Here is an 18,705-nt window from a genome sequence, read left to right on the forward strand (position 1 = left end):
TAAATCCTGCTGCTCATATGTTTGCTTTGTTGCCATTTATCTTTTCTTTTTTTGTATATAAAAAATCTTTCTGCTGCATATTTTTGAATGATACAAAACAGAATGTTCACATTCAGATTTCTTAAACCATTCAAGCCTCTCAGTGTATTTTCTGAGTAACACACACACACACATATACATAGTTTTTAATGCCTTCTACACATTTTTCACATAGCCTTAATTGTTTCATACTATCTTTCTATTCCTGTACAATTTTTATCCCCAATCTTGTAGCGCTTTGTAATTTTGGATACCTGTTTTTTTTTAACTTTCGGCTCAGTGCACTTAGTTCAACCTGTTCCCTCTCTTTTGGTCTACTATGTTATTAGTGAAATGAACATAAAAATTATTAAAATAAATTTTTGCTTAAATTTTATACTGGACATCTGTCCAAAACCTTTTAATAATTCTTACTCTAATTTTTTCCCTTCTCTGAGGCTCCTGCAGCTGTATGTGTTCCACTAAAGTAACTGATTTTTGAGTCTGGTTGTGAATGATAAATGTTAATGTATTAAGTGTATGTATTCCAAAAAAGTATATATTTTTAAATAATATATCTAGTAACAACCACCCTAAAAAAACAAAAATAAACAGTACACAGATTATTTAAATTATTGATTTTTTCATTTTTTTTTTTTTTCCTATTGAAATTGATTTTAAGTTCTTATTTTGTTAGTTTCACTTTCTTTGTTTTTGTCAATACTTTGTAGGAAATGCTAAGTTTTTTCGGCAAAATATTTAAAGACTAAACATAATAAAACTTGCAAACGGCTGTTACCAAGTTGTCTAAATAAAAAACTTTTTTGTAGACAAATAAGATGAAAAACTGCATGCATCTCCCTGGGAAAGCTGTGACCTTTTTTGCTCAGTTACAATAATGTTTTTTTTTTCAAAAAGTTTTTTAAACAAATGCAAATCAAATTTTTAAATAAATTTTTTTAAATTTCTTTTAAATATTTCAAACTAAGCCATGCAAAAAAGTTTTATTATAATTAGCAAACACCTACAAATCTTTTTTTTACTTATAGCAACATTTGGTCCTAAATCAGCAAGAATTCCTGAAGATGGTCCATTGGAGGATCGACCTAAAGTTAATAATGTGAAAGTGGACCAAGGAAAAGGAGATGGTCCACCTGCTCTGCCAACACGACCTGAGCATACTAAATCTAGGGTAAATAATAAATATTATAAATGCTTTTAGAAGATAGTTTTGTTACTCTAGCTGGGTACCTGTTGTGTATATTTATATACACAACATATATATATATATATATTATACATATTTTATATGTATATAAAATATATGGGTTTCAGTACATTTACTATCAAATAGCCTGACCCGCAATGGAGTGCTGTACAACAACTGAGGGTTTGGCATGAGGCAGTGATCTTTTCTTTCATTATTCTTTGTTTTTTTCTTCTTTTTCTAAAAAATTAAACACAGCATATGTATTGAGTATAATATTGTGTGTGTATATGTATATATATATATATATATATATATATATATATATATATATATATATATATATATATATATATATATATATACATATATATATATGTATATATATACATATATATATATACATATATATATATATATATATACATATATGTATATATATACATATATGTATATATATATATATACATATATGTATATATATATATATATATATATATATATATATATATATATATATATATATATATATATATATATATATATATATTGAATGTTATTTTTATATTTAAAAAAGTTTAAAACAAAAAGTAATGAAAATAAATAGTTGCTGTTATTTAGGTGTTCAATAAAAATCCATGAAAGTTTTGTGTGCTAAGAGTGTTTGTGTGATTGGCTTTGGTAATATTTAAAATAAAATATTTTAATCATAAAATAGTATTTGCCTTTCAGGATCATGGTCTCAAGCAATATAAAACAAAACAAAAAGTATTAAGTGTATATCACTATCCATGATGCTTAGTACCAAGTACCAAGGATTAATTAAGAGATGCTTGTACTAAGTAGTAAGTTTTTTTCACTTTCGCAAACCTTTAACTCTGAAATATAGAAACCTGAACAATCAGATAAAATTGTGCTTCAACAAGATTGATATATATTTAAATTTTTTTTTTTTTCACATCTTCACTTCCAACAAGGCTGTAAGCAACCACTATAAGAGTTGGAAGTTATTGGAAGAGAAAAGATGAAGTTTGTAGAGCAAGATAACGATTGACAGGCGACTGAAAAGATTGCAAATTGTATGAATCAAGAAAGCAAGATGAAGGAAGCGAGTTCCAAAGAACTGATGTTCGAGGAAAAAAACTAGACAAATAAGAGTTTTTGGAGCACTTACGAAAAGGGTGAGACAATAGAATTACAAGTAACATAAGAATGAATTTTAATAGATGGCACAAGAGATGCTAGCTCTTTAGAGCAGTGTCCATTATAGTATTTGTAGAAAAAAGAAAGAGAAGCAACGTTACGACGATGTGATATTGGTTGGAGGTTGGCTGCAAGAGCGGGTCCAACTATGTTTATTTGCGTTTTTGCACCTTGTCTAAAAGAGAAAGGGCATCATTAGAAGATCACCCCATATATGGCAACAGTAATCCATACAAGGACAAATTTGAGATTTATAGAGATAAAGAATAGAATCCTGAGTAAGAAAGTGTTGAGCTCGATATAAAGATGCAACCTTAGCAGATGCTAATTTTGCAATGGATTTGATATACTGTTTCCAAGAAAGATCGGAAGTAAGAGTTAGTCCTAGGAGATAAAGGGTAGATGACTCATTGAATACATTACTGTTCATAAATATAGGAAGATCTAAATTATTGCAATAACAATTAGCTATAAAAAAAAAAAAAATTAAATATTTGACAGATAACAAAATACACTGGCAAAACAAAAGTTTTTTTTTCTTCAGTTTTTTTAAAACATTTACTTGTGCATTCTTTTTTTTCCAGTCATGACATTTCAATTGTTAAGAGTTAATAAATAGACAAGGTATACCCAATAAACCTAATATCTTTGTTTGTAGCCTTTTTTATATATATATTTGTGTGTACCTACCAGTCACATAATACTTTCTAGATGATTTATACTAACTTTGATGTTATATAATGCATCTCTATGCAAAAATGAAATTAGTAAACAGCCGCAATAAAAGCAACTTATTCAAGTCTATTTGTATTTTTTATAAAACTTTCAACAACTTGAGAGTATTTTAAATATAAATTGAATAAAGAAATGAAAATGTGGTTTGATTTTTAAGAACAAGTTGTATTAAATATATTTTAATTGTTTTTTCTTATTCTTTTTTCTTTGTGTTTCTATATAAGGGTCAACCATAAAGTTGCGGTCATGAAAAAATATTATACTAACAAATGACATTGAATTTTTAGTATTTTCAAGGTATATTTTAGCAATACCAAAAGAATCTATATGAACTTTACAAATTTTTTAGCTTTTCTTTTGACAATTTAAATATAAAAAAAATAATTGATTTTTTAAAAAAAATGTGTGAAAAATATCTTTATCAAATTGCAATATTAAAGACAGATTTTAATAAGCTCAATCAGTCATTATATCAAATAATGATTGTTTGTTTTTTTAGTTTTCTGAAAGTGGTAAAATTCTTTATAAATGCCTAAAATTTAGTCTTTAGCCTTTTCTGTTAACAATAAAACATCACATAGCTAACAATAGAGTAATGATTAACACCTTCTCTTGCTTTAAGTTTTTACAATGCTATGCTTTCCAGAGTTCTCCTTACTCCATCCATTGCTTCTTTTCAATAGACTAGCAAAAAAAAATTCTAATCAAGAGTTAAAATATTGAAAGTCTCTTGACAAAAGTTTAAGAATTTCATTAAATATTTGAAGTGAGTGGAGGGGAGATCAGTCCTAATCATTACTCTTTGCATGTTTGAATGAGTCTTGTAAGCCTTTAAAAACAGTTTCAACTAGTCATTTGCATTTCTCTAAGTTAAATTAAAATGCTGTAAATATTGAGTTATTTAAGGAAAATAATTTTATTTTTTTTAAAGAAAAAACACTGACATGTTTTGCATTTAGTAATATAAGCAACTATTAAGCCTTTGACATAAGTTGCAACAGTAAACATTATTTGGCAATGTCCCCAGAAAGCACTTTGAACTTGTTCTATATAAACATAGCTATAGTTTATATTGTAGTAGGCTAATATCAAAGTGAATTATTAGTTCATTATCTATGATTTTATTTATTTGGTGAGGGTAAACAGGCACTTGATAGTGTTTAATTATATGGTAAATCTGAAATTGCAGAGGCCTCTCTAAATATGTAAGTGTTTGAGCTAGACAAAGTTTAAAAAGTTTGTTTTGATACTAAATTCCTTGCCCTTCCTTTCATGTTTGGTATATCTGACCAACAGATCTTTTCTTTTTTTAAAACAAAAAAACTTTTAATTCATTTTCAATATTAGGTAATCATTTCAACAAAATTGTTTTTGCTAAATATTTTCAAATTAAAAAATATAAAACTTTATTTGTATAAAATTACATTTGTTATAATTGTTGTATCTTCACAGTTGAAAAGTACATTTTTTTATTTAAAAATATACAAACTAAAGTTAAGTTTTATCAAAGATTTTAAAATTTAAAAAAATAAAAAGTTTAAAACAACTTCATGTTAAAATATATAGTTTTTAATATCAAAAGTTAAAATGGCTACCAGATTATAAATATCTTTTATACATTAATTTTAAAAAATCTGCCCCTAATATTCAAATTCAATATTTTTGAAATATGACAGTTGTATGTGGAATGAGACACTGCTACTGTATTAATGAGACTTATCACTATAGGGCATACATAAAAAAAGTTTTATGATTTCTCCCTGTATATAGTATTGTTTCTAGAATTTGCAAGATCTTTCTATAATTTTTTATATTAACAGGTTTATGTTTAAATTATTATTATTATTATTTTCTTAGTTTATAACAGCAGATCAACTTGCAGGGTCAGGAGTTAAACCATTATCTCCAACAAACTCAGAAACAGATGGTAAAATTAACATATATTGGGCTATTAAATATTTTATTAAATTATGATAAATTGTGAAAAAAAAATGTTTTTGAAATTAGCATCAAAAGGTGTAAAGAGGCGTAAAATGACAGATGAAGAAATTATGGCTAAGCTCAGTAAGTTTATTTTTGAATTTAATAAAAAACATGCTTAAATATACATGCAGTAGTAAAAGTAATATATACATATATACATTATTAAATTAACGTGTATGCTTATAATTAAATTAACATTTATATTAATAAATTAAGATTATGAACTTATTTTTGTATAAAACTTTTAGGGACCATTGTTACTGTAGGTGATCCTAATAAAAAATATTCAAAATTTGAGAAAATTGGTCAAGGGTATGTATTGAATATATTTTTTTTGTTTCATACTTTTATTTGGTACCCTTTGAACCATTCAAAGATCCATCTGATGTTCTTTGAATCAAACAACAGTCATTTTATTTGACTAAATTGCAGATGGTTTACTGTGACTGCATCAAATAAATTTGAGAACTGCCCACATATACAGATGACTGCATTACTTTAGAACATAAATAAAATGTATTCATTTTGATCTGTTTTGTTATTTCTTTCAATTTATATTTTGTGCTGTTGTTGTTTCTTAAGATTTTTTTTATATATATAAAATAATATGGTTTAAAGTAAATTAATTTCGTTTGAAAATAAATGTTTTAATCCTTCAGACCTTTATCAATTACATAATACTTTATTTGATATTTTTCAATTAAAAATATATGTGAATATAATGAGGTGTGTTTAAAAAGTTAAGCAATTTTCTCAGATTTTAAGAAAGAATTTTTGTGTTGGTACACATGTCCCAAACATTTGTTTACAGTTTCAAAAACTGCATATTGTTTGTTTAGATGTGCTTTAGTGTGCTTGGTGAAATATTAAATGTGCTTTAGTGTGCTTGGCAATTATCTGGTGTAAAAAAAATAAAAATAGATCAATGATTTTGCATCAAATTTTGCACGAAAAATAGAGTTATGTGCTCTATCTTGAGATATGGTTAATCTCTTTTAAAGCATAACATTGGTTGGCTCATGTCATGCAAATATAAGGATATTTTGAGTATAAGGAAAAGTTAGTTGCAAAGTTACTTATTTTGGACCAGAGGAGCTGCTGCATGTGTTTTACCCAGGACCTTTTGAATGACATAAATGTTAATCTTGATTTGCTTAAAACATAACTAGCATATTATGGGAATATAATTATGATGTTGAAACTATTGTTCCAATGGAAATAACCAGGAGAGCCATTACCAATAAAAAGCACACTAATTTCTATTAAATATCAAGGTTTTGCTCCCTGTTTTCTTTAAATATTGTGGTGTAGTTTATAAGGAGTTTGTACCATAAGGTTGTACAGTCAATAAGAAGTTTTATTCTGAAGTTATGCGCCATTTACAAAAATCAATAGAAGAAAAAAGGTCTGGAATTGTGGAAAAACAAATCATGTCACTCACCATAACTTGTGAAATTGATAAATACGATAAATACAAATAAATACGGCATTGCTGGAAGAACTCAAAGCTATACTGTAGAGTGTTAAATAGAATTTCTTCAAGATTGGAAAAAGCATTAGCAATAGTGTATTACATCCTAAAGAGGAGAAGGGTTACTTTGAAGGGGCTGACTTGAATAATAAACAATAAATACATTTTTTTTTATAAAAATGTTAGGTCACCTTACTTCTTGAACACACCTTTTTATACTAAGTTAGAGATGTTTTAATATGACATTTCTACAATTGTATTTGATTTAAAAGTGATATTTATGAAATCATGTAATTTACATTTTTATAAAATATTATTCTTATTCATTTCATTTTAAATAATTTATTACAATATTTCAAAGCTTGTTAACACTAATTACAAACAATATAACAAAGTTTGACTTTTTTATAAGAAAGTTTTTTTTATTTTTACTTGAATAAAAAATTGCGATGCAAGTTCTTAAATAATAACAACCAAAAAAACAACCAAAAACATGGTACAACAAATTCAATAATGCATGCAATCTTTTGATTTAAGTACATCTATTTTGGTAGAGTTAACATTTAAGATCCTTTAAGTTAAGAAAAAATGAACTAAAGTTTTGATTTTTGACAAACAGATATTCAAGTGAGATAAGGGGTTATTCATAAATTACATCACTCTCTAAGAGGGGGAGGGGTTAGTGGTTTTGTGACGATTTGTATGGGACTTGTTACTAAAGAGTTACAATTTTGTGATGAGGGGAAAGAGTCAGAAGTAGTCAAAAGTTGCGTGACATAATTAGTGGACGACCCCTAAGCAGACAGGTGTTCAATAAATAAAGGATAACCAAGCCAAAAAATTTTTTAGATCGGTTGAAATATGAAAGTTTAACATTTATTGATATCTAAACTTAAACTGCTTAATGAATGAAATGATAGCATAATAATGTTATACTAAAAAAGTAAGTAAATTGTAGTAAAACTTTGCGGTGAAAGGGAGAGCATTGGTTTTACTAGATTAAAAAACCAAAATAAATCATAACTTTTTACTTCTAGTTTAAATAAATTTTGGAAAAAATTTTGAGTTAATGAATAAAGTTTACACACCCACACGCAAAGCGAAATTTAGGAATAAAAATGTGATTCAAATCTCATTTTAAGTTTAGGATTTAAAAATAAGAATATTAATTGTTGATCGACTTTTTTTAGTGCTTCAGGTGTTGTGTTTACAGCAATAGAAGTTGCTACAGGAAATGAGGTAAAAATAATATACAATATAAATACTTAAATATCTTTACAATTTAATTTATTATTTTATTTATTTTTAATTTTTTCTCAATTTTTTTTTAAATAGGTGGCAATTAAACAGATGAATCTGTCCCAACAGCCTAAAAAAGTAATATGCTTTCTAAGTATTTTTTATGTTAATTTATTTTTTTTTTCACCATTGTGTTGAATTATCTATGAATTCTGTTTTACTAAGCATTAAATAACCTTTATCTCAACTGTTTCTCTGTGCAGCGACATTCAAGGTTTATGTTACCAAAAAAAAACATACTAAGAAACATTTCTCAGAATTAAAGTTGGCATTCGGCAATGCCAGCCTAACTACCTACCTTAAAGTGTTAAAGGTTGCCAAAAAATCGCTGACCTTGTTTCTATGTTTTATGGTAACACCTTTGAGTCAACTTTTTTATGCCAATATGATACCGACCTCTAACAGCTTTTTTAACATTTTTCCTTATTCCGAGGGTTGAAGAAAAGAGTAATCTCCTCAAAATAACTTGCCCTATGATATAGGTAGGTAAATATGAATTAAAGATATTTTTATATATATATATAAATATATATATATATAAATATATATATATATATATATAAATATATATATATATATATATATATATATATATATATATATATATATATATATATATATATATATATATATATACTAGCAGAAAGCAACCCGTAATACGGGTTACAGTCGGTCTGTTACTTAATTTATAGTGGCTGTTTTCCACAATTTAAAGTTGCGAAACCTTAACTAATACCCTGTAAGAAAAACGCCTTCAAATTAAAAAATTAAACCATCTGTAAAATTAAAATAAATTAATTTACCAATTATTTAACATTATTTGAGTAATTTACAACTGACATAGGTCATATCAGTGTATGGCCGAACCATTTTCCTAGACATTACTAAGTTCAACACAATACGTTTTTACTGACACAAAATAATAACACTTCATCATGTCTTAAATTGACGAAAGATTAAAGCTAAATTCTTGTTATATTTTTTTTAACATGAACTTTAATTAATAAGATTAATATGAAGTGAACGTAATTTATTTATGAGTTATTAATTTTTTGGTATCCCCTTGATACATGTTTCTTTAAAAAAGGAAATTGTCTTTAAAACGATATATGCACACAACTAAATAAATTTATTATAAATAACTAAGCAATCGAGTACAAATATGTTTCAAACAAAAAAAAGTCGATTTACAATCAAACATGTGTATTAGGGTGGAGCGATTTTCATAGCAAAAAAAAAAGAGTTTAAAAACCAATATTACTGAGACACGAATCAATGTCTATTAATTATAAGATAAAAGTAAAAAAATATTTTTTGATTTTGATGAGATCTTGAGGGTCCTCTTTGGAATTTAAATTCTTGACAGGTCCTAATATTTTTGAATTTTTTTTTTCTAAACCATATCAACCTTGGACTCAAAAAAAGCAGAAAAAAATGCTTGTTTCATAAATAATAATTTTATTAGAAAAATTTTTTAGTAAAAAAAATACTTGCAAAAATATACCTTAAAACCCCCGTTTTGTTGAGGACGGGGGTTTTTGATGAAAAAAACAACTCTACTTTTTTAATTTTAATTTTTTTAATAAAAACAACTATTATTTTCAAAATCAGTATATTATTTTGCTTCTTTTAAGTATCAAGTTGATATAGTTTAGAGAAAAAAAATTTAAACAATTTAGGACCCATCAAAAATTTAGAATCCAAAGAGGAACCTCAAGAACTCATCTAAACTAAAAAAAAAAGAGTAAGGTTCTTTTTTCACCAAAAGATATTGATTTGCTGCTCAGGCAAATCAAATTTCAAAAATTTTCAAAATCGCTCTGCCCTAATGTGTATTACAAATTGTAAAAAATATGTAAACTTTGATCTTTTATATTGCATTAATGCGTCATATGACAAACCTAAAATAAAAATTGTAACAGATAAGTAGACATAAAAGAAAAACAAAACAAAGCAAAAAAAACAACTGGAATTCAATTTACCTGCTTTTCGGTAGCCTGTTGTCATACTTAAACTGCTGTCATGATGCAACTTGTCGGTGTTGTTTTATGACGTTATTTCACGTTGGCTTTTAGTAAACTTTAGTTATATTTAAAAGACATTACAATAGATTTAAAGTATTTTAATTAAAAAGAAAAAAAAAATGCTTCAAGGAGCCAAATAAAAAACATTAAAGATAAAAAATCAAATAAATATAAATAAATTGCATTTATATAGCTAAATAGTCTTGGCTTATAGTAAATTTTAAAAGCAGTGTTTTCAATAAATTAAACTACCAATTAATTATTTTTAACAAATAGAATGTAGCATCATATTATGATGATTGGGTAGTGAATCAATTTAACTATATTTAAGTTAATTTAAGTATGGATGAGCCCTCCATTTGAAGGATGGCTCATCCATACCGCCATTACTTTGCCACTTATTGAAGGACCTCTCCGAGAGAGGCCCTGGGTGTTGGGAGCAATATCTTTTGTATTCCTCAAATGTTAACGACTCTAAAATTACAAATAGAAGGATATAATAAAATTTAAAAATATTTACAATTTTTTTTAATCAAAATATAAAGCATAACCTCACCATTTTCACAGGATGAAGAGGATGCTAAAAATAAATTAAAAAAAAATTAAATTAAAAAAAGTTAAACTTGTGAGAAATTTAATTTTAATAAAAATATGAGTAAAATGCAAACAGTTTAAAAATGTCATATTTATATTAAATAATTCTTTCAACTATTGCACATATTTCTCCGTAAAAAATATATAAAATTTAAAACACAGCCCTACCAGTTATGCTTCTACCAGACACTAAAGACAAAAAATATACCTCAGAATAATTGATAGAATTATATTTACATATAAATAAATATTTAACTATAATTTTTTTTACCTATTCCCCTCATTTCTTCCATAAAGTTGTCTAAAGTAAGATAAAAGATAACTGAAGCTAAAACTAATTAAAACTAAACTAAAATTAACTATTAACTAAACCAAAACTAAAAAAAACTTTAAATTTTAATATCTGTACCTCAGAAGACAAAGGTCAGTTATCCAGTTTTTTGTGAAAATGAGTTATGTATGAGACCTTTTTAATTTTTTCAGTATCTACATAGGTATAAAGATTGTTTTCCTGCAACAATGTGAAACAAAGTTTGGTCAATATAAAGGGTCTGGTGTCCCCACAATGTTCAAAGGAAAAACGTCTGTAGTTCAGAAATGACTTTTCACTTTTTTTATTTAACTTTTTATTTTTGTCAAAATTATATTTCATGTGCCTCAAGACAAATTAAATAAGACAAATTAAATAAAACATAAATTTAACCATCAAGAATAAAAAAGCCAATAAAGACTAATTATATTACTATTTACTCTCTCCTGGACAATTTCTAAAATGTGACAACTGACTTGGGCTACTGAGTGTACAGATATAAATGCTTTATTTAACTATACTAATCACATAATTTATACTTAGTTTTTTTTCCAACTCTCCTAAAAGAAAAAAGAAAATAAAGCTTTAGTACTTGAAGTTTTAAAATTCCAGTTACAGTGCAAATAAACAAATTCCTATTAACAATTATTTTAATAGCAAAAACACTGACTTATTTCAGTCTTCAATTCTGTGTCTAAACAATAAAAGCACTTAAATATATAGACGTTAAAATATCTACTTAACTTTTTAAAAATAAATTCACTAAACTAATGTAACTAATACCTTTATTAGCTCTCTCTTGATCAACTAAAGAAAATAAATTTTAATTCAACTAACTTGAGATAAAATAATAAGAAGCTGTCTTACTGAGAATTTTAAATTTCTTCTCTATTATTGACAATATAATTTTAAGTATTACCTTAGTTAAGCCCACGAACTATAAGTTCTTGGGCTTATTGTATAAAAATATAAAAACCTACTGTTTTACTTTTAAGTCAACAACAATATTTTAAAAAACATTTTAGTTACTTTATAAAAAAATAAAAATCCTTTTAAACATACTACCTCTCTCTTCATTGTTGTCAACTAAACAGAAAAACAAACAAACAACTGATAGTAAATTTTCCCTTTGGTAGTAGGTTATTAAATAGATTAAATAGATCAAAGATCTATAATCTGCTCTAACAGTCTACAACATTATCATTAAACTATAACTATTTTCGACAACCTGGTGTAATTTAACATTGATATATTTTTTTTCAAATGACAAAAATTATTAAAGTACATTATATAAACGTAGAACAAATGTAGTGATAGTGGATTTAATCCAAAAATAGAAAGAACCTTTAGAAAAAAGCTTACTGCTTTTAAATCTACAAAAATTTCCAACTTACATTTTTTTATCTACATTTATCTATAATAAAATATGAATTAATGAGTTACCATTATTTAAAGTTGATCCAGAAGCAACTAAAATAAATTATCAAATAAAAAGTTTGTTTATATAATCTTGACGATAATGTTGAAATAAACAATATTTATTGCTTGAAAAGTTAAGTAACAAATGTAATTCAAGTATATTAAAATAAATGTACGAAGTTACCTGTTGTGGCTGGTGCAACTGAAGTTATAACTAAATAAAAAAATATTAAATAAAAAAGCTACTTTATCTATCTTATCTATTTTATCCTGATGATTATGTTTAAATAAACAATATTTATTGATTCTTTTTAAAATAAATTAAAAAACATTACTATTTGCTGTAAAATAAAATAAAAGACATTACTATTTGAACTGATGATGCTACCACACCTAAATGAAAAAATTTATTAAAATATTTAAAACATATTCAATGCTTTAAAAGAATATTCAAAAGAAGTTTTTAAATCTACAAAATCTAAGTCCTTACTGAGTTCTACCTGTCTGTCTAAAAATAAAAATTGAGATAAAATTATATACAATAAAATTGCTAATGCTACATTTGTACTCAAATAAAATCTAAATGATAAACTACTGTACACTATATACTTACTAAAAAGGCCTTCAGCTTTTTCTAACTGCTCTAAAAAAATGAAACAATACTTGCTTAAAATGATCTAAAAAGACTGAAGACAAAACTGAAACACTTTACTAAAAAAGAAACATTGTACTAAAAAAAATTTTTTTACCAGTCATTTTAGTTTTAACTTCTTCTAAAAAAAAAAACAGAAAAATAAAAACAACCAACAACAAACAAACGATTATTTAAATTTTTGTTTTAAACAATGAACAACATCAACTCTTCTTGAGAATAAAAGTACATCATCTCAATTTCGCAAGCTGACTTAACTTGAAAGACCGCATGGAAAATGTAACCGCGCATAAAAAAGTCTAGAAACTACTTAAAAACTAAGAAATAGTGTATTTTACAGAATACAGAACCGTAAATAACAATACGAACAATAGGCGAAACATTAGGCGTAAATATGCGCACTATTCATTACCGTATTAATATTTAGATATATATACATACATACATACATACATACATACATACATACATACATACATACATACATACATACATACATACATATATATATATATATATATATATATATATATATATATATATATATATATATATATATATTTCTCTCAAAAGTATTATTATCATTGTAACTAAAATGAAAAACACCAAGTCAAAAAAATTTAATAAATCGGATAATAAACAGGCTTTTTTCCATTTTTATTGTCATTATTTTATTTAGAATTTATATAAAATATTTTTTTTTTTTTGCTTTTTTATTGTCATTATTTTGTTGTTAAAAGTTAAAATAAATTAAAACGTTCGTTTTGCGGTTATAATCTATTTGAAATAACAAATAAAGTTAAGTTTTAAAATTTTGATGTCGGCAAAAGTTGCCAAATGCTGACCCTAAATTGCCTAAGGGTGCTTATATTTTACTTTTGAAAAAAAATTTTAAATATTCATTTTAATTACATAATCAGAATTTTTAATTAGTTTGAATTTTTTTAAACTATTCCTATGCTTAGTTTAAAATAAACAACAAAGATTTTAAGCAACAATATGCAATAAGCAACAATACAATTTATGAGTGTCTTAACATGAAAAACCTAAGCACAAAAACTCACATTACATAACTTAACCCTTAAACTACTGAAATAGAAATAACTTGAATTTTGTCATTAGAAAATTTTCAACAAGAATAACCAAAACAATCTAACTATGCGTCAGGGCGTGTTCAAAAATGTTGTTGTTTGTAGGAAATTTTATAGATGAAAAATGACTTTAGTGGTTAAAAACAAATTTGAATAGTATTACATTTTAGTGATGACTGTCTATAGATGGTCTTAATGGTTTATGGGTTAGATGTCTGTGCATAAGTACTGGTTTTCATTACTACTTTCACAGTGTATTTTTAGTTTTTATGAAAACAATAAATTAACAAAAACAACCAATAATTAGTTTTTACTGGAAATATGTTTTTTTTTTTCAAACTTCTTTTGAGAATAATGTGGCGATGACTGTTCATATGCCTAAGGACGCCATAGCCACAAATGCGGCACTGCATACATACGTACATATGTACATACAAACATACAAATATACATACATACATATATACATACATACATACATACATATATACATATTTAGATATATGTATTTATATATATTTATAGATATATATAAATATATTGTGTATAATATTTTCAACCAAATTTTTATAGGAGCTTATCATTAATGAGATTCTTGTTATGAGAGAAAATAAACACCCTAACATTGTTAACTATGTTGACAGTTATTTGGTTGGAGATGAGTTATGGGTTTGTACACATTAATTAAATATATAAATTTATTTTTTTTCTAATTTATCTTTTTTTTTTTTAAGTAATTTACTTGCATATAGTTTGTCAATTTATTTGCATATAGGTTGTCATGGAGTTCTTAGCTGGAGGATCTTTAACAGATGTTGTTACTGAAACATGTATGGATGAAGGTCAGATAGCTTCTGTTTCAAGAGAGGTAAATGGAGCTTATGTTTCTAAAAATTATTACAAAGTTACTAAAAATTTCTTTTGTACTTTTAACAATTATTTTAGTGCTTGCAAGCTTTAGACTTTTTACATGGCAATGGTGTCATCCATCGTGACATTAAAAGTGATAATATACTTCTTGGGCTTGATGGTGGTATCAAGTTAAGTAAGTTTCTGTGTTGTTTTAGTTAAGTTTTTTGTCTGTTTCTTTTTTTTTTATTCCAAGTCTCCATAGAAATCCACTATAGTCAAGAAAGCAGATTAATTATTTGTTTGCAACTCTTTTTTCACATTAAACTCCAAAGCATGAACCTTTGACAAGGCTGCTGTGCATAGAAACAGGTTGAGCGCTGTACTTCTAGAAGCTTAGGGTGGACTTGAATTTTGTTCTTCTGGATTGTAAGCTGAGTGTTTTACCACCAGTCTACTACTGCATATTTATACAATAGTTTGTGTTGAAACACATTCTCATTGTTCAATTTTTATGCTTATTTACAAACCAAAATTTCTTTTTTTGTATGACTAATAGGTTTATTTATTACCAAAGAATTTTTTCTTTAGCTGATTTTGGCTTCTGTGCCACAATTACGCCAGAGCAATCTAAAAGATCAACCATGGTTGGAACACCTTATTGGATGGCTCCAGAAGTTGTCACGCGCAAGCAGTATGGTCCAAAAGTTGATATTTGGAGTTTAGGCATCATGGCTATTGAAATGATAGAAGGAGAGCCTCCTTATCTAAATGAAAATCCTCTAAGAGTGAGTTATAAATAATGCTGCTTTATTAAAGTATTTTATAAAAAAATGTTTTGAAAAATATTTATATACTTGTAGGCTTTATATTTAATTGCTACAAATGGAACACCTGAACTACAACATCCGGAACGTTTATCTCCTGTTTTTCGAGATTTTCTTAACAAAACATTGGAAATGGACGTTGATAAACGACCTGCTGCTCGTGAACTGCTAATGGTAATTTTAATTTTTTACAAGATGTATGCATGCCTTATATGTGTTTGAGAGAGAGTGTAAATTAACAACTTTTTCTTTAACTGACACCTTTTTAACATCTTTTTGCATCCTAACTTTGTACACCCTAAAACTAAAAGTATTCACACTATAAAGCTAAAACATTTTTACACTATGAAACTTAAACTTTATACACATAAAACAAAATATAAAAGTTATTATCTATAATATAATAATTTTTGTGTGTGGGGTACATGTACACATTCACTTCAAGTGGAACTAAGAAACTAGAAAATGAAGAAAATAAAACCAGTAAAGACAAGGCATGATTTAGATATCTTAAGGTAATAGACCACTGATTATATCAAATCCTTCAAAAATTACATTTTGGATATTATTTACATCGAAATTGATTAAATTTTATTGACAAAATAAAAAAAAAAAAGTTAAAATTTTTTTAATTTCAGAAATTTGGTCTCAGAAACCCCAAAATCATTTCATTGCGCTGTGATTATCTCAAAAACTATTTGTGCTATTAACTTGAAATTTTTTAAATTTACTTTTAATACGATAAAGAAGACCCTGTACTAAAATCAAAAAAATATACCAAACAGATTTTTTTAATTTTTTTTTTTAATGAAAAACACTTAAAGATCAAAAAATAAGGCATTTTTCACCATATTTGGACTTATAAATTTTTGAATCAGATTATCATATTGTCATAAAAGTGGTATAGGACATCCATAACAACACTGGTCACTCTGTTAGTTACATGGTTATAGCTGTTGGACGCAGCCAAACTGTGATTAAAAACTACGTTAATAGTCCTCATATGTATGGAATAAAAAAAAATCCTGGACATCCATCAACATTAAGTGACCGTGATAGGCAAAGGTTTTTGAGGCAAGCTTTAAATTCTTCCTTAACTGCACGTCAAATTGCTGCAGAAGCAGGTGTGATTGCTAATTTACATATAATTCAGCGAGTTATTCCTAATGCTTTTCACCTTTTGCACAAAAAACTTCAGGGAAAACCACATTTGACAACAAATCACATTAACAATCGAATAACTTTTGCAAAGGACCACATAACATGGAAAGAAGAGTGACAACAAGTAGTATTTTCTGATGAAAAACGATTTTGTCTTGATGGGCCGGATAGATGGAATTATTATTTTCATGATTTGCGTAAAGAACCAGTAACAACGTCAACAACAATTTGGTGTGTGATTGGGTATCATGGTTAATCAAAAATTCATTTTATTGATGGAAAAATGAAGGCTTAGGATTATCTTTTAACTGTTCAAGAATTTTTAAGGTGTGAAGTATCTGTAATAGATTTTGTTTTTCAGCAAGATAATCCTAGCGTTCATACAGCAAAGATAGTAAAGGAATATTTCAACAGCAGTAAAATTGAAACATTGAAGTGGCCAGCTAGATCTCCAGACCTGAACATTATTGAGAATGCTTGGGCACAGCTGTCACATATAGTGTTTGAAGGTGGTAAACAACATAGTTTACTAGCTGACTTGAAATCATCCATCTATTTTATGTATGAAATGTCAATTGCATCTGCATGGGATGCAATTGACATTTCGTACATAAAAAAGTTGTATGATTCTTTACCTTCTAGATTCTATGATTGAAGTGATTCAAAAAATTGGTAAAAGTACCCACTATTGATTGTTTAAAATTGAGACGTTTTTTTATATGATTGACAATTTTTATGAATTTTTTCCAAAAGTGTCTTATAATTTTGTCGCACTAAAAAAAAACTTTTTTTTTTAATAAAATGTGAGTTAGCTTTAAAATAAATTTTTTTAAATGTTTAGTCTTGTAATCCTTTTGCTCTCATTTACTATAAAAATTAGTTTTTAAATATAAATGTGTAGTAGAGTTTTATAAATATTTTTAGGGTGTCTTATCATTATGTTGCGCAGTGTATGTTATATTAACATTAATATTTACTACTGTATGCTTGTTATAATTTTATGCAAATTCATGCAAATTTTCTTCAGCTGCATTTTTTGTTGATTGACTTTGGTTTCCTTTAAAGAGTAAAAGTTTTTCTGGTGTTTTAAGAGTTTTGATTCCTTTAAAGAGTTTTTCACTATGCTTTATTTTATTTCTTTTTTCTTTTTTTTTTTCCATTATTTACCATTACTAATGTTAAATAATCAAAGGACAAATCTAGAGAGATAAAGAAAACAGCAACTATAGTTGGAAATAAAACCCATCTAGCCAAATGCACCAAAAGTATCAATCAAACAAAAAGTAGTTTCTGAGTTTCAATCACCACATCTGGTGTTTTATATTAAAAATATATGCTATAATTATGATATAATTTCCTTTTTAGCTGTATAGCATCAGAATAAACAAAGCATTGCTATAGAAAAATAAAAAAGTTTATATCGCTTTATTAAAAAATGATTTTTAATGGTGTTAGCTTTTTTTTTTCATAAAATTAATTTGAATTTCGTAATTTCGATAGCTATATTACTTAAAAAATTTATAATTAAAAAAATGATTTTTTTGATTTTTAATAGTGGTCACCTTAAAAATGTATTGAAACAAGTTAAAATGTTTTTTAGATGTGTTAAAAATGTTTTGCAGTTTTTACTAACCACATTTTTATTACTTATTTTTTACTAACCACATTTTTTACTAACTACAGTTTTTCTAATCACATACCAATACAGGCAGTTTTTACTAGCCACATTTTTTGCTGTTGGGTTTGTTAAATAAAGTTTGCTTAACTTTCATTTTGAAATTTTTACAAAAAATTTTTTGTTATGTTTTGAAATGCAATGTAGTGAAATTCAAAGAAGAACTTCTCATGCATTTTGTCAAGGA

The 18,705-nt window shown here is 26.1% G+C and overlaps 1 protein-coding gene across 1 annotated transcript in view; it reads left to right on the top strand.

Moving 5' to 3' along the window:
- Nucleotides 1–18,705, top strand: part of LOC100205313 (serine/threonine-protein kinase PAK 3) — a 28,663-nt gene that overhangs the window by 6,519 nt on the left and 3,439 nt on the right. Inside the window, exons 4-14 of the mRNA XM_065787850.1 lie at nt 1,068–1,210; nt 5,021–5,090; nt 5,171–5,227; nt 5,395–5,458; nt 7,808–7,856; nt 7,953–7,994; nt 14,580–14,675; nt 14,782–14,874; nt 14,952–15,051; nt 15,447–15,643; nt 15,719–15,856. Of these exons, the coding sequence (XP_065643922.1) occupies nt 1,068–1,210; nt 5,021–5,090; nt 5,171–5,227; nt 5,395–5,458; nt 7,808–7,856; nt 7,953–7,994; nt 14,580–14,675; nt 14,782–14,874; nt 14,952–15,051; nt 15,447–15,643; nt 15,719–15,856 (1,049 nt within the window). The remainder of the gene's footprint in view (nt 1–1,067; nt 1,211–5,020; nt 5,091–5,170; nt 5,228–5,394; nt 5,459–7,807; nt 7,857–7,952; nt 7,995–14,579; nt 14,676–14,781; nt 14,875–14,951; nt 15,052–15,446; nt 15,644–15,718; nt 15,857–18,705) is intronic.

This window comes from Hydra vulgaris, chromosome 01 (genome assembly GCF_038396675.1).
Source record: "Hydra vulgaris chromosome 01, alternate assembly HydraT2T_AEP".
NCBI classification, from domain to species: domain Eukaryota; kingdom Metazoa; phylum Cnidaria; class Hydrozoa; order Anthoathecata; family Hydridae; genus Hydra; species Hydra vulgaris.